General features: G+C 40.7%; 2 protein-coding genes across 12 annotated transcripts in view; one reads left to right on the top strand and one right to left on the bottom strand.

Moving 5' to 3' along the window:
- MYO9B (myosin IXB) overlaps positions 1–6,176 on the bottom strand; it is a 42,953-nt gene extending 36,777 nt beyond the window's left edge. For 8 of the 9 annotated variants that reach the window (XM_068420712.1, XM_068420714.1, XM_068420716.1 and 5 more), the window contains exon 1: positions 6,120–6,176. The gene's annotated coding sequence lies outside the window, so the exon portion shown is untranslated. Of the gene's footprint in view, positions 1–5,291; positions 5,349–6,119 lie in introns of those variants that run through there. The other variant, XM_068420713.1, reaches the window with a different exon arrangement.
- A 156-nt stretch (positions 6,177–6,332) lies between these two features.
- Positions 6,333–14,253, top strand: HAUS8 (HAUS augmin like complex subunit 8). 3 transcript variants are annotated; one of them, XM_068420724.1, is made up of 11 exons: positions 6,333–6,415; positions 7,025–7,095; positions 7,180–7,235; positions 7,540–7,633; positions 8,337–8,450; positions 8,973–9,055; positions 9,691–9,762; positions 10,285–10,443; positions 11,326–11,467; positions 12,531–12,672; positions 13,416–14,253. In XM_068420724.1, the coding sequence occupies exons 2-11, from the start codon at positions 7,026–7,028 to the stop codon at positions 13,534–13,536; spliced, it is 1,053 nt and encodes a 350-aa protein (XP_068276825.1). In that variant the 5' UTR covers positions 6,333–6,415; position 7,025; the 3' UTR covers positions 13,537–14,253. The 3 variants fall into 3 exon arrangements, with proteins under 3 accessions (XP_068276825.1, XP_068276826.1, XP_068276824.1); XM_068420725.1 differs by lacking the exon at positions 6,333–6,415 and adding an exon at positions 6,912–6,939; XM_068420723.1 differs by lacking the exon at positions 6,333–6,415 and adding an exon at positions 6,915–6,943.
- Positions 14,254–16,663: the final 2,410 nt, after the last annotated feature.

Raw genomic sequence — 16,663 nt, 5'->3', positions numbered from 1 at the left:
AATTTCATTCTTCATTCATTAAGGAGCGCTTATGGCAAGAACTTGGTCATACAGAAGGATGGACCAGTGACCTCAAAGGCTCCTCTCTGTTTCCTGTAATTATCACTAACCAGTGGCTAATAAGCCTGAAGTACCTTTGAAGTAATTATGCAAGTGTAAAGTATTCTTAACCTATAGAAGCTCAAACACCTTAACATACAGCAGAATCTACAGTAGACTGCTGCTCATGGGGAAGACGAATCTGGAGCACAGACAAGAAATAAAGAACAAGTGACCATTTTCCTCTCAAGTTAGCCAGCCAGTTCAAGGGAGACAGTCTTGTGCAGACTTCCTTTTTTTTTTTACCCCCAGCAATTAGTTTCAGACACACAGTCTGGTATGATAGAGGAAGTCCCCTCAGTAAGCATTTTCGCCAAAGCAGCACCCTAAGAAACGTGGCACCAACTTTTTGGCCACACAGAAAAGCTGAACCTAGGTGCTGACCTCTGACTTTAATAATATACATTTCCTAACCTCATCTCATCATCAAATCAGCCAGTCCCCAGTTAGAGATGTGCCTCTTAATTAGAAAAGTTAATTAGGTACCACCCTCTCATTTATGCCAAGAGTGGTCTGAAGAGATGATTAGAATGATTCCTTCTAATCTTATGATCTCTCATTATTTAGAAAAATTTTAAGCAATTGAAATATTTATTCAATGTAATTTGGCTCATCAAGGAAGCACAAACCTGAATTCAGGTGCAGAGAATACTAGAAGAAAAAGGAGAAATAGAAGAGTAGAAGGTAATAATGAAACCGTATCGGTCAGCATGCAAAACAGCAAACTCGGGGAAAACAGCAGCCTAACCACCACTGTTGAGTTCTTTCTGTGGATGGAAATTCTGCAAAGTTACCCCAATTTCTTTCAATATCCTTTCTTATAAGAAGCTCCTTTCCAATGCATGGGAAAAAAACAAAGCTGTGTGTTAGAGAATTTAGTAACCGGGAGGCAGAAGCTGGCACTAGGTGCACATCAACTAATTTTAGACTTCACATTCAGACTCCTTCCTGTTTTCCTTAAAATGTTTTACTTTTCACAAGCCTTAGCACAAGTATCATCTTCACAGCACTTAAAACTTACTAAGTACAGTCATTAGTACCTACAAAACAGCAAAGCATTATTTTTTACCATAGCCCTGTTTTACAGATGCAAACACAGAGCTAGGCAAGCTGGGCAAGACAAAAAAGTCAGACATGCAAAGCTTTTGATTCTAACCTTTTATTCAAAACATTAGACTTTATTAATTCTGTGGACATGAGTGGGGCAACAGCTGCCTGGGATTGGTGTGTTAAAGGATATAGTGACATATGATTTGCACCCTTGTGACACTGGTTTCATTGTGCCAGTATAACACACACAATTTAATGGTACTTATTTCAGGTGAGATTGAACAGAAGTACATCTGAAATAGTGCTAGACAAATTTAAATATAAGGTAACTATCCTAGAAGGATAATTCCAACAGGTCTAGAAAAATGGAAGCAAGTCTAACCAATCTAAAATCTCTCTTCAGGATTTTGTTTCTTTCCTCCTCTGCAAGTTCTACAAACAGTGTATTTGTTAATAGCACTAAATAACAAGCTTATAAGGCAACAGTCTATTGCCATATTCATTTTTATATTACCTATCAATTAGTAATTTCATTTGCTTAGAAAAGAATAAAAACTCACTGGGCTTACCAAACAGTAATCTAAGTGAACGTGGGACTGTACTGTTTAGTCCATCACTGGAGGATTGATTACATTTGCCACTTAAATCACCAAGTAGGGCAACATTTCAGGTAACTGCTTCAATATTTTGTAGAAGTGTAGTAGGCTAAATCTGTAATTTTACTTTTTGCTCAGTGTTAATATAAATAGAAAACGAAAAATTCCAATTCTACATGGTAATTTTGATGGTATTCTCTAAGTGTTTTTAAGTCTCCACTAAGCCAATTTATTTTTTAATATGCATTAAAGCCAACATTGTCCACTTCATAATGTAGTAAAATTCTAGAAGAGAACTTCGCCCCAATCAGCGCAGGGTATCTGTTTAGTTTAAATAAGGCCATAATTTGAAGCCACATATTTAGTCAATGAATCATAGCAAAGCTAAAAAGGGAAAGCTACCATTACAGCAAAATTGTTGAGGATGAACTTTATAATATTCCAGTTCTTCACATGTTCATGTACATCTCTCCAGTGCTGCATTCCTCAAACTGACAGATTCAAGCTTTTCCCATTGTTCATCAAGTAATTTTCAACACAAAAGTAGAAACATATCACTTGAGCTCTAATATTCTTGAATATCAGAATCGCCAATGACCATGCCCAAACGAGACCTCTCCGTCTGATCAAACTGAAAACATTTAGCAATTTCAAAAATATTCAGCTATTACTTATCCTTGATTTCCAAAGCAAGAAATTTCCAGCAAGGTAATACACTATAGAGACACCCTAGAATTTCCACAATTAACTGTGCATTACAGGTAAGGCAAAGGCCTCAACCCTTGCTTTACCTCATGTCATAAGGACATACAGTTGCTGTTAGTTAAGCATAATTAATTTTAATTTTTTCCAGTATTCCAGTCATTTGTGGAACCCCTGAAAACTGCTTATCATTCCAGTAAAACTTCAATATTTTTCTTGGTCATCAAAAATTCTGCTGGACTAAATAACTTTAGATCCTTGGTTTTCTTTAACTAAAGCCCTTGGCCTTTTCTACTCCAAAAGGAGTAGTTCTGAATGGAGCACACAAATTTACAACACGTTTGTTACTACTCTTTGTAATCAACCCTGCCAGAGAAGTTACTGCCAAACAAAGGAGAAGCTGGACTGCAATACAAGTAATGCAATGTAATACAGGAAAAAGGCAAAGAAATTACCTTCATTACAGGCAGTTCCTTCTCAGTTACCTTCTCCCTACTCCCTATGGCCCTTGAGATGCTGATCCCAATCTACACCCTCAAACCACCAAAGATGCAGACCTCTGCTTCCTCTTCGTGACTCAGATGCACAATTTAACCTCCAGACAAGGATACCTTATCAGGCTTAGTGACATTAAAGGTCTACAACATGTTATTACCTTACAAAACGTGTGATGTCAGAGTTACAGATGTACGCTTGGGTATGATTCAGAGGAAATGAAAATGTGGCCCTGTTGAGAAAACAAGGACTGAAGGCAAAACAACCAAGAATGTTAGAGGCAAAGAATGTAAGCCAGAAGAACCTTGGAGACTATTCTACCACTTTTTGTAGTTGTCTTCATTTTATCCTTAATAGCATTACAGTTGTCAACAAAAGAAGTAAAAATTTCACTGGTCTAATGCTGCATTTACACTGATAAAAAATTGTCTTAAGAAGCTTTAGGTTGAACTTTTGTGTTAATTAGAAGGAAAAAAAAAAGGTTCATCAGCAGAACGTACACATATCAAAAATACCTTTAAAAATACTTTTATTGTTAACCATTGTTGGTCTTTAAAGGAAAAGCATATTTTTCTAGGCTTTGCATTGAGTTTCTTTTAGTAATCAGATACAAACACCACAATAAAGCCTAAATAAAAGCAACTCTACAAGCCACGCTTAAGTCACTTGATACATCAAGAAAACATGATATACTAGAGAGAAAACCTCTCAATTTTCATTTTCTGAAATAAAGACACTCCTAGTCCTTTCAGAAGGCAGAATCATCTATTAAAATAGCTATCTATTGAAAAAATAAATCCTTATCAGCATCTCAGGCTTTACTTCTCCTTGATATTAGAACAAGCAGGTCTTGTTTCTTAGAAATGTGATTAATAAACACCTTCAGCCTTCAAATTAACAAAAAAGCACTGAACCACAGACTTTTTGTTGAATCGTAATTTTTCACTGTTTTCCTTGACTGTTGAGATAGCTAATACTGTTGCATCTTTTAGGAATTTTTCCTTTTTAAATGCCTAAGATACGGAATCATGGTATTTGAGCTAAGGAAGGCCCATATTTAGCCTAAGCAATACTGAACTACATGCATCTGAGTCAAACAGTTATTCACACAGAGGATTATTTATGAGGTCTAATGTTTGAATCATTATTTGTCAGAAAACTCAGTCTGTACAAAGCATTACTTTCTAAGTGAACCTCATTTAAATTTTTCATCAGCTGCATTTACTCTTCCTAAATTATTTAGTTCTATAAATGTTTTAGGTTCCACAGAAACCCGTGAGCCTTCCCACTCTGATTAGACTATCCCTCTGACAGACAGCTGCTCTGTCACCGCACAAACTACAACACTCAACTACTGAAAAAGCTTTTTGTCAAGACAAACATTCAAGCATGGCAACAAAAAAAAAACCAAGCCAAACCCCAAACAGTCCTACAAAAACAGTTCCATCACATTACTGCAGTAACTCCTGAGTTTTATGCTAATAAGTACACATTAATGATTAAGAAAATGGTCTTAGATGCATCATGCTGAAAAGCAGAGATGGTATTACTGGACTTGCAATGTAGACTCATTATTAGTTCAAAGACAAAAATAATCAAGATTAACTCTTTTCTAAAAAGAGCCCCAATGAATCTTGAAGCTCATATGAATACACATACGCTTTAGAAGTTCCTCATATTGCTTCCCCTACATTAAATGGATTTATTCTTCACAAGACTCTGAGTTAAAGACACCAAAGGCTTACTAAAACTTGATGGGTGTGACACTAATATACTAAACCAGAATGCAGGGTTACCTCACACTGTTACTTTAGGGCAAGTACTTCAGTTATGTATTCCAGCTAACAGCCCTGAAATCAGAGAGCTTCTAATTACCCATGACAAACTCTTATTTGCAAACACCTAGGGAGACAAACCGATACCAATCCACCTCTAGGAGCAACGTGGGAGGATGCTGATGACATCTTTGAAAGGCTAATTGCATTTGCCAGAAGCCTGAGATCATCCCCAGCCCTTTGCTACACTGCCACCCATTTCCAGAGGGTGCAATCAAAGAATACTGAACTCATTTGCGTCCAAAGTACTTCTCACTTTTCACAAGCAGGACTTGCAAACAAAGCTGGGTAAGAATTTTGTCAAAATATTTATGGAATAATAGAGAACAAGGCTAAAAATTATACTGGGAAGTCACCTTACATTAGGATCACACATACCTACATCAACTGTATGTACACACAACAGTCACGAATCAGGATAGTACTCTGCTACTTTTAGTCTACAAACATATAACAAAAGATGTTCCCAGCTTGCAAAAGTGTTACTTTCCAGAGATTGCAAAACCAAACTTACCAAAAAGGCACAGCACTACCAAGATACAAACAGCTAGAGGCATCTATCACTTAGGTAATGATGGTCCCCATGATAAAGCACGGCTTCAACACAGCAGCAGCACTGATACTGTCACGAGTGGCCCAAAAACAAACTAAAGAAACAAAAGAACCCAGAGAGTTTCAACGAATTTTTTGAAAGATGCTGAGATATTTGTACGAAAGTTTACAGGCTGTTCATACCGAGAGTTACGAGATATCATGTGAAAAAGCAGAACGCGGCGTGGCTGGAAGAGCAGCAAGCAGGAGATGGAAGTTACCATCGTGCCCTGATCAACGGCAAGATCTTCGCCCTGCACATCCCCTGAGAGACGGGCGGTGAGGCATGTTCCTTCCCTTAGGGCACGTCCAGCTCTTGGGCACATCAGATGCAAAACGAGCCAGCAGCAACACATCTGCCATCCCGCCCAGAAGCCAGGCACCCCACGGCTTCAGCCCGCTCCTCACCCCGGCCCCGAGCCGCGCACCCGCCCCAACCGGCCCGAGGGGCGCCCCGGGGAACGGCTCCCAGCCCCCGGGCTCCTGAGGGAAACGGCAGAGCCCCGCGGCTCCCGCCCGCCAGACCCCTCTGCTCCCCCCCCACACACACACACAGAGCTCCCCCGCCCGCCCCGCCACACCGGCCCCGGGGCTCGGTGGGCAGCTCCGTCCGGGGTCGGTGTAACCGGTCACTCTGAGGCGCCACCACCACAGAACTCAGTCGCCCATAGAGGATGAAGGGAAGGGAATGAAGAAGGAAGGAGAGCGAGCGCCCATCGGGGGCGCCGGGCCGCGCTTCGCCGCCGTTTACCTCAGCCGGTGGGTGAAGCGCTGGCGACCAGCACCGCCGCCCGCCACAGGCCCCGCCGAGGCGTCGCTCGCCACTTCCGGGTAGGGGGAGGCAGGGCGGCGCCCATTCAGCGGCGCGCGCGCACTGCGCATGCGCCGCCCCCCTCCACCCCGCGGCGGGGCCGTGAGACGCGCCGGGGCGGGAGGCGCGAAGCGTCTCCCGGGGTTGTGGCGGGCGGCGCTCGGCGTGGCCCGGCCGCCTCGCCCCCGCCTGCGGCTCCCAACACAGCTCGGGAACGGGCGCTCGTCGGGAACCAGGTGCTTTCTGAGGCAGGGCCCTGCGGCGGGAAGCAGGAGTGGGTGGATTCCTGTCAAAACCAAAGAACCTCAGTGCCGTCCTCGGCTGGCAGCCTCGCCTCCCGGCGCTCTGAGGGCTCCTGCTGCGGAGGCGGTGGCGTTGCTGGTGCCCGCCGCCTTCCCCAGTGATTTGTTAGAGCACTGGGGCAGAAGAACCCTAGCGTAGCGTTCTTGGGGTTCACCAGCTGAAGCCAAAGAGAGCGGCCACCTCCCACCAAAGGCCTGGGGAAAGAACAACGTTTGGGGTCAGTCGTGCTGTAGCCGTTGTCAGGCCCCCATTTCTTGCCTTACCCCGGTGCTGAGGGGAGCGTAGCCGCCCCCGCAGGCGCAGCCCGGGTCGAGGCATCCCCTCGCGCCCCGCGTGGGCGGGCGGTGACGGCTTGTTTCATCCCTCCGCGCCGCCAGGGGGCGCGCGGCCTCGTCTCCTCCCGGGGCGGTGCTGCGCCTGCGCGGCGGTTCGAACGGGATGGCGGCGGAGGCGGCGGGTGGGTAAGAGCCGGGGGGTGTCCCGCCGCCCGTCTCCTCACACGTCGCCCGCTGCCGTTGTCATCTCCCGCTGTGTCTTTGCAGGATGTCCGAGCTGTCGAGAGACTCCAGTACTACGGTGGCGGGTGGAGAAGTACCTAAGAATAAGCAGAAAGGTGGGGGAGCGCGCTGAGGCGCGGCGGGGCGCTGAGGCGGGAAGCGCGGCGGCGGGCCCGGCTGAGCGCTCTTTGCTCCTTCAGGAGGAAGAATCGTGAAGTCTCGCTACCTGCAGTATGATAAGAAGGACACCAAGAAGGTACTTGGACGCCTCGCTGCTCAGGTGTTGCTCAGCAAAGGATAGAAATGGTGTGAGGGGCGGTTTGGGCGTGTGGCAGCGAGACCTAAGCAAAAAATGATTCTGCTGGGCTTATGAGGGCGTCGTGGTGTGTTACTAGATGCAGACTGGGATGGGAATTTGGAACTGTGCTCAGGTGACTTGCAAAGCACCAAGACGCACTGGGGTTGTAGTTGTTTATTGTCCGCACTCAAGTTGAAGGTATGATATATTGCCGATCACAGTTACTGCTTATGTTCAGTCTTTTCTGTTTCTTGATTGTCAGGGTACTCCAGCAAATTCCTTGTCAACATCTACTGCTAAACCGTCTTCTGCAACTAAACCAAAATCAGTTCTTCCTCAGAAATGTAAAACTTCTGGTAGGTTTTGTCAGAAGAATTTAAAAGCTATTCTTTTGTGAAATTGTATTTCTAACCTGTGCAACTCTTAACAACTCTGAAATGGTGTTAAGAGATGGTATTTTGCGTTACTTGTATCACTGCCAGTTATCTGTGTACAAAGGGAATTAAGAAACTTAATGTGGGATTAAGAGGTGTAAACTGAAGTGCGTGAAACTCCTGTCTGGACATTCTTATAGACTAATCTGGAATTCAGTAATTGGCTTGTCTAAATAAGCATATCTTTTCCTCCTGCACAAGGCTTTGAACTACTCTTTTATTATGCCCTCACCATTGTCCTGCTTTTTTAATTTAATCTTTTTAATAAACTCAGTGTAAATGACTGAAAATCCCTGTCTGCAAAACAATCCATTTTTATTTCTTTTGCAAGAATTGCGAAATAATTTTCTGGCAAGACCTTAACTTGACTTGACAATCCTGAGGAAATCACATTATCCCCTTTTTGCATGAGAGTGGTGGTGTTGAACTGTGAAATCTTTAAGAGGGTAATATTCTGAACTACCTTATCTCTAGGCAAGTTAGGGCATATACAAATTAAGTATATAAAGTTAAATGTGTGAAAGTTTGTGTAAGGTTGCCCCATATTAGTAAAAGCATATATAATTGTGAACTTGTGCAGAATCTGTTCTAATTCTTTTAGTTTGATAACAGCTTCTTTCTACAGGTGTTGTCACTAGCTCATTAAATCAGAGTAGTTTTGAGAAAGGTGACTTGCAGTCCACTTTGTTAGATGAAGGTAAAATTAGTAGACCGGACCTTGATCTTTCAGCTATTAATGGTAAGTTACTTCCTCTCGTACTCAATTTCTTGTTTTATTATTTTTAATGTATATGCTGTAACTTGATTGTAAGTAACCCTTTTATTCTTCTATATTCACAAAAGGGTTTTGTTAAATAAGGTGAATGTTATTTCAAGAGTCTTTAAGCAGAGGTACTAAGACCTTCGGGGTTTAAATTAACCTCTCGATGTTTAGTATCTTTTGGGGTGCTCTGTTTTTTTTGTTTAAGATCAAATATTAAAGAACAAAGTGCTCTCAAGTCTTTGTTCATAAAATAGATGGATGTTAGATTGTCAGCCCTTCTGAAAATAGCATCACGTCTATCTGTAACTGTCACTTAAAGCTCACGTGATCCACATCATCTGATGAGTATCATCAGAGCCAGAAATAGAGCACAAGTCTTCTTTCCTGGTACACACAATAATTTTGAAATTATCTTTGCCTTTGAAGAACCTGATGGTATGTTGACCCACACTATATACTTTGGTAGAAGAAAGCAATAACTTTTCTGTTGTGATACAGATAAAACTGTCCGCAAAAAGACCCCTGGTGCAAACTCTGCTCGCAAAGGAGGTACAGGGACACGTCAAAAAACCAAAGATGTGGTGAGTCTCACTGCTTTCATTTGTTAGGCATATTCATTTTGAAACATGTGAAATGAAGATTTTCTGTTTATCTTTAATCTTTATAACAACTTTGAGGTCCTGGGATGATCTAAAGCCTTCTGGCAGAAGTCAGAGGATGTGTCTGTTCTACTGCTAGCGGTGTTTGGTTTATCAGATGTCTCAACACTGACTGAAGCTTTGCTTCCGTTTCTTGTGGTAAAGAATCTGCTCCAATTGTAACATCTCCTCAAGTCGATTCTTTTTGTATTCCTGTCCATACTTTTTAATTGTCTCACGTTATCTTTAAATATTTTCTGTCATTTTTTTCTCTGAAAACTAACATTGATTCAACCTAATTTGAAGTGCCTTATTTAGGAATCTCATTCAACATAGCACTGAAACTTCAAGTTCTCTACCAGTATTATGAAAATCTTATAAAAAGTGGTGGACCAAAGAGGTATATTTAATTAACATGCGTTGTTTGAAAACCCAGACTGTTTCCATTGAGCTGACTGTTGTTAGTGATGATGGTGATTCTGGGCACAAATTGGACTTTGGGTAATTTATGTGAACATTGAAAAAATAATTGTTTAAATACCAAAATTGATCTAGTTTATTTTTTTTCTTTTCTGAAGGAAGATGATTCTGATACTCTGATGAAAGAGATGGAATCTCAGACACTGCTTTTAACTTACCTAAGAATAAAGGTGAGAGTCAGTCAAGTATTTGACTGGTGTTTCAGATAGAAGAACTTGATATTGGGGGATTGTTTAATTTCTTGTCTATGCTTTCTGATGTGTAGAAGTTAGATTCTTGTGACTGTATGTTTAGGGTTGTAAAACTGTATGACTTGCTTTGAAAACTCTCTTAGAGTGAATTCAGTGCCAGTTTATTAAGCTGGTGCTTCCTCATGAAGTAGGGGTTTGTAGAAGTTTTGGGAAAACCATGAGTGAGAGTGTTTGGAGTTCAAGGTTGTAGCAGTGACTTTGTTATTTATTCACTCAGTGCTGTATATGTATATTTTTCCTCTGAAAAAAATATTAGCAAGGGTAGGGGAAGAAGGTGGAGGGGGGCTTTAACTGTAATGTACTGTGCTTATTGCGTGAGGTCTCTGATTCATTAATTGAAGCTCTCTGACCTGGTCTGAGGCTTACATTTGTTTCTTCAGAATATGTTAATTACTTAGATGTAGCATTACTTTAGCTGTGAATATTTTTTTGATGTAATAGGCAGGAAAGAATCTTGCTGAGCTGGAGGAGAAAGCAGAAAAAAACTTGCTAACGTTGTGTGAAGAGAAGGAGAGACAACAGGAGAAGCTCTGCAAGTTGAAGCGTGAAATTCTGCTCAGAGAAAGAGAGCAGAAACTTGATGAAGCCTTGGACAAACAGGTAGGCTTTATTACAATTTATGCATCTCCTGTATTTAAACGAGCTCACTTATGAAGTAGTCCTTTATCCAGAGAACATTTCTCTGCTTCTGTGGCCTGCTGGGGTACAATTTTATGCATCTTAAACAAAATAAATATCTTCTTCCTCTTGTGGCATGTAATGCTCTCTAGTAACCTAAGGCAATGCCTTTGGCACTTTTTTGTTGTCCCTTGTGGACAGGCAGGAAGGAGAAGTTAGAGCTGTTAGGCAAGGGGCAGCAATAGCACACCGGTTGCCAGAGCAGTTTCCAGTTGAGGCACAGGAGATGCAAGTGTCTTAAACCACGTGAACATCCTGCAGTTACGCCATTACAGTTATGGCTAGAGCTGAGATGCTAACCCTTAGATGAGAAGTGAACATCTTCTGTTCTTTATTTGTCTTATTTTTATATGTGAGACAGCACTAGTTCTGGCCTGGTTGTAAGAAGGCAAGTTTCTAATGAATAATTAATTTTTGAATAATTAATTTTCAAAATTGAACCTATGTTTGCTTTTAATAAATATGCATTGTAAAAATTAAACAAGACTTTTTGTCTTTTGGAGAATACACTGTTAACTACAAAGTATCAAATATAAAACACTTTGCCTGCTATGTTGCTAATACCTCTGGGCTACAGTAACAAGGAAACTGGTGTTGACCTAGGCATTTTGAGGTGGTGGAGGAAAACCTATTAAACAGTGTGAGAGGAGAACCATACCACAAACTTATTGAATTCTTCTGTCAACGAGCATTTCAGAGTGGTATTTGGGGTTTTTATAAATTATTTTTCTGTCCCGAGCCAGGCCTGTACTAACAAAATGGCTGCTTTTGAAGAAGTGTTGGTTCATCATGTGTCTTTTTCAGATGGAAGTACTTTCTCTCCTTGTTCCTGTTTGTGAACAGTTTAAAGAGCAATATAAAAGCTTTGCAGTTTCCCTGGATGCCACTAGACATGAATTACCCATAAAGAATATTCACATAGAAGGAGATATGCTAACATACCTTGGTATGAAAATTTGATCCATCAAATTTGCTTTCAGAAAGTGTTTTTTTTGGTATGCTAAAATTCTTACGTTGTTATTGCTAGATCTCTCTGTAGCCACTGGAGGAATTTTGTGTGCTCTTAGAGCTTGTACAGACACTGGGCTGCAGCATTAGTCACATGTTTTCCTATGAATAATTCTTGTCTCTTTTTAACCACTAAACTGCACTTCAACACGTTTTTTATCTTGCAGCAGGAAAAAAGATTAACTTTCTAAGCTAGGGCAGAAACTTTCATAGCAAGTTTCTATATTTTTAACTGTATTCATGGCATTCCTCCTCCTTTCTTGTTCCTAATGGGTAAGCAAGTTATAGAGTTGTAGAAATACTGTGATCTCTTCTTGTTTCTTTGTTTGAGGGATAAAGTCATGTGAGTAGTCTTGTTCACATTTCCTGTAGAACTAGAGCTTAAATGTATTGTGTGGTGACTTGAATCAGAGAATGTTTGTTTAATAAATTAGTACTTGTGTTTTGTATTGAAGTCTGGACAAAAAGTTACATTTTTAAACTGCTAGTCTTCAAGAAAGGAGATTCTTAAACCATTTATAATAATTTGCTTACACCTTAAAACAAATGGAAAAGGTTTATTGAAGAACTTAAAACTCTTGTAAGAAGTCGTGAAAGGAATAGATACTTATTTTTGTTTTGTGGATGTTAAAGGAAAGGACTGCATAAATTTCATGTTGGGGGTACATGCCAGTAGCAATGTATGTAACTGGCCAGGGAATTTTGGATGTTTAAAACTTGTTTTTTCTCTTGCATTTTTGTCTTATAAAAATCTTTGATGTACTCTAAATGAGAGCTTGATTAGCAATTCTAATAACCTGTTGCTGGTGTTAGTCTTCATACCTAAAAATTCTTTGGCTTTCCCAATTTTCTCATGGTGTGTTTGTGAAAGCTGAACAAACATAGTTTTTCATCATCTAGTTCACCTGTCTCTGTGGTTACTCCAACTATTAATTAATCTTGTATTAACTGCTGCCACTGCATGCATTTTTTAATAAAATCTTTAACATCTCATATTGTAGATGAACTGCGAAAGGAGCTAACTGTCACACAGGAACTTCTGACAGAAGTTATGCCAGGCTACTCAGAAGAAAGTGCAAAAGCATTTGGTGTACTGAAAGAGCTTAAAGAAGTGTCTCAGAAACTGGATGGAGAGCTTCAAAGGTATTCACAACAATCAGGTGAAAGGACTCGTTGGCTAAATATTCAGAGGAACTTCTATAGATCTTGCCAGAGTATATCCAGAATGTATATTGGAGGAGGATTAAGTGAGGGGATAGTAGCCCTAAGTTTAATTCTGTTTGTAGCCTGCCCTACCTGCAATCAAAGTAAAGATGCTTGGGGTTTTTTGTGTATTCTAAGTGAACTACTTTAGTGTGCCATTCGCTGACACTTTAGTTGGGAATTTCAGTGAGCAAGAGTAGCCCTGGTAAAGTGAAAATATGTACGAGAGTAGAGAGCTCCAGGAGACAGAAAAGTGAACTGGAAGCACTATGTCTTAAATAATAACCATAAAAATGCATTATCCTTCAGGAGGTACAAGGAGCACAGAAAAGGTTTTTCCTCGAGTATTGTGTCAACAAATACAAAGTATCACTAAGAGCATGGGGAAGAGATAAAACATGATACATTTCCTTTCCTTCCTTCATTTGCCCGGAAGAGATTACAGCTAAAATCTTTGCAGATTGATAAAACCATAAAGCCACGCATCTCCCCTTCCTGCAGACTGCCCCTCCTCTCCCCCAAATTCTAGCCATTGGGAAGAAAATTCACATTTTACATTTTTTTTCTTCTGGTGGCTGCATGGTAGGAGAAGGATGCGAATGTCCAGGCACATAGCCTTTGGGGTTAAGCAGAAGTTGTTATCCTCCAGAGTAACTGATCTAGCTTGCTTCATTTATTTCCAGGAGCTTCGTACAAGTGGAGAACCTGTCGTTTGAAGTTAGTAAAGAAGTTTCTCTGCATAACCAAAGAATATGTGAAGAGAATTATGGACTAGATGTTGTGAAACACTGGTACTTCAACTAAGTTTGTGTATTGTTATACTTAAGGGGTGGGTACTAAATCAAAGCCAGCAGACGTGTTATCTTGTCCAAATTTTCAGTTCTATGAAACCAGCAGCATTTGTACTTACTAATATAAAAAATGGAGTTTTCTTCTGCGTGCTGACCCATAAGGAGCCATCTTTTTTTAACGTGATTTTCTGTGACACCTCTCTCATCACTTTCTGCCTTGACAATACTGAAAGGTAAATGATAAGAAATGTTATTCTTGGCAAATATGACCTATGTATTCTTTAACTTCTTTGTTTACTTTCTTGGAACTGGCTTCAAGTGCACTAATTTGCATCTTGTTCCAAAGTAGTGTTCCTTAGAGGGCAATAGATCAGAATAGAGATGTGGAATTGTGTATGTGGTACTGTGCATTTGCTGATCTCATCAGGAGGGCCTGCAGGAATGTGCAGCATGATCATTGGTCACTCAGTGAATGACTGCTGGAGGAACTCTTAATTGTCCCTTATTTCTGGATTTGCTGAGAGGAGAAGCTATGGGTGTAGCAAGTAATGAGGCTGATGATTGGAAGGAGCCTGGTCACTTGTAACAAGTGAAAAGTTTTGGTAACTTGTTGCCTAATTGTCTTGGAAACAAATTATTAAAATCCTAAATGCTTTTGTACTAACCTGACATGTTCTTTTTAAGGACTTTTATTTATTCTTTGAATAATAAAGACACTTTTCCGCTGCTATATCAATAGTCTTCATATTTGAATAACTTCACTCATCTGCTGCAGAAGCTTTTGTTTCCATCCGGGCTTACATAGGGCTAATACTGCACAATATATGCAGTGATGGACTTACAGGCACTAACCAGTCCCAATGGCAAGCCATGACCTACTGGCACCCAAAGTGCTGAAGCCAGAAGAGTGTGCATGTGGAGAGAAACCTCAGACCCAACTACTGAGTAAGTACCAGAGAAAGTGTGTGCTCTCTTATGAACATGCATGCTAGATGTGGCAGGTTTTTTCAACATACTTTCCATTTTTATATACAGAATGCATTTCTGTGTGAAAAACATGCTGTGTTCTGTATTTTTCACCTGTGGGACCTCTTTCTGTGATGATTTTTCAAAATTTTTGCTTTGTATTGCCTGCATAGGGGTTTCTGGCTTAAGCTGTATTTGTAAAGCTTTTTGGCCTGATCAAAAAATACTTGGCGCATTCTCCTTGTACTCCTTAAGTGCTATTCAGGCTTTCTTGATATTGCTACGGGTCTAACTAGATTCTTGTCTCCCTTTATTAAAATAAGGAGTAAATTAGGCTATAGTAACTGGATCAGTAAGATGTGCAGTGCACTGGATGAGAAGTCAATATATAACAAACGATTAAACCCTCTTTGTATATAGTATCAGTGTCACTTTTTTCACAGCAACTTATCCATAAGCCAGTGGAAGGGCATTGTGTTATTTGAAGATATTTCATCTGTTGTTTCTTCTTCCTCAGACATGTTAGGAGATCTGCACCTGATAGTTCACCTGGGTGTGCTGCCATTCAGCCCATGAGTGATGGGTGCTGCACACAGCAGGATCGTGCTCTGGGCCAGCAACATGAGCTGCACCTATGCAGCTGGCCGCTGGATGGGGAACTTCACTAAGCAGTCAAGTCATGGGTTAGCTGCAAATTAATAGTCTTTATTTTTGGTGGATGGAGGTCTCTGTAGAAAGGCTCCTATATGATGAAACTGCTGGTCGAAGAACTGTTTTTCCTAGGTTTGGATAGTTGCTAGGATATGTGTCCTCATGCCTTTAACCTGCTTATTTTAAGTGTGTCATTCTGAGACTCAGAAAGTTAAGAGGGGTCTTCTTAAATATGAGCGGGGAAGGATGAAATGAAAATCAAGTTTATAGAGTCTTGATAATTCTGTCTCTGCACTGACACAAGTCAGAATGTCTTTCCTAGGATTTCTTGATGATAGACCTCATTGCTGGTCTGAAAAAAAATGTTTTTTTAAGAAATACTGTTAAATTAAACCCATCTGCTTCAGTCAAGTGACTTTCTGCCATTGAGATACTATTGTGTGTGTATATATACACCCAAATGTTACTGAAACAACAGGCAGCAATACAAATTTTCCCTATGAAGTGGAATGCTGTTCTCTTCCCTGAAGAATGGCAGAGAAAGGTTCTGCTTGCTGTGATCACAGTTAAAAGCTCTAAATCTTTTGGGGCAGCAGTTCATCCTTGCAGCTGCAGGTGGCAGTCATTGTCTGTGCAACAAGCCGAAGGCACAGTGGGAGTCCTGGAGCTAAAGGCCAACTGCTTGTACAAAACAATAAAGTGCTTGGGGATGTGCACTCATTGTTTCAGAAGAATCATAGGCATTGATTTGAGCATTCCAGCCATTCTTTTCCTTAAATTGAACACTTGTGTAATTCTTTGTACCAATGGTAGAACAAGTGTTAGATAAAGCAGCTCAGCCTCTCCAGGAAAGCATTGTAAACTATTTTGAACTTTTCCATCTTGATTTTCCTGAATATTCTTTCTAAGTGGTTCTCTTTTGGCTCTTTGCAGAAGTGTTTTAGGCTCCTCCACCTTGAAATAGCCACAGACATTAGATGCTGTCATATTGAACACTGTACAAACAACAACAAAGAACTGCAGAATCACTGGAGCAGGAGCTAAACAGATGTGACACCACTTATTTTGTATTTTCCATTTATTTTCTGACAACATCACGTGCTCTGAATTGGTTGGAATTCTGAACAACTTGAGGGCTCTTTTTATTCAGGTTATCAGTCTGGGTTTTTTTTAACCTAGAATTAATAATGTTCTCCCCTTTGTAACTTGTATCAATGTAGAGTTAGTTTTGTTCTGTCTGAACTTGTGCAGTACTTGTTACCTATTTATTCATCTTTTAGGCCAGAAGTTCTTATTAACCAATTGTTAACATTCGCATGTCCTAAAGTGCTTTTTGAGGGAGGGCCTTTTTTTTCCTCTTCTAAAAACCGAAAGCAATTGTGAAACAAACCAGCTAGATTCGAGAGCCTAGGTGGGAAGCAGGGAGCACAGAAATGTAAGTACTTGTCCTCTGCAAAATTCTCTTAATGGTCTAAAAAGCAATTGGCAAAGATAATTTTAAGCTAGGTTTGCACTGCACAGAT

The sequence above is a fragment of the Nyctibius grandis genome, chromosome 31 (assembly GCF_013368605.1).
Source record: "Nyctibius grandis isolate bNycGra1 chromosome 31, bNycGra1.pri, whole genome shotgun sequence".
NCBI lineage: Eukaryota > Metazoa > Chordata > Aves > Nyctibiiformes > Nyctibiidae > Nyctibius > Nyctibius grandis.
The sequence above is the reverse complement of the archived record's forward strand: the minus strand, read 5'-3'. Positions and strand labels throughout refer to the sequence as shown.

Coding starts and splice junctions, on each gene's coding strand:
- HAUS8 (XM_068420723.1), top strand. CDS start 6,921: ATGGCGGCGGAGGCGGCGGGTGG. Junction 6,944..7,024: donor GCGGCGGAGGCGGCGGGTGG/GTAAGAGCCGGG, acceptor GTGTCTTTGCAG/GATGTCCGAGCTGTCGAGAG. Junction 7,634..8,336: donor TCAGAAATGTAAAACTTCTG/GTAGGTTTTGTC, acceptor TTCTTTCTACAG/GTGTTGTCACTAGCTCATTA.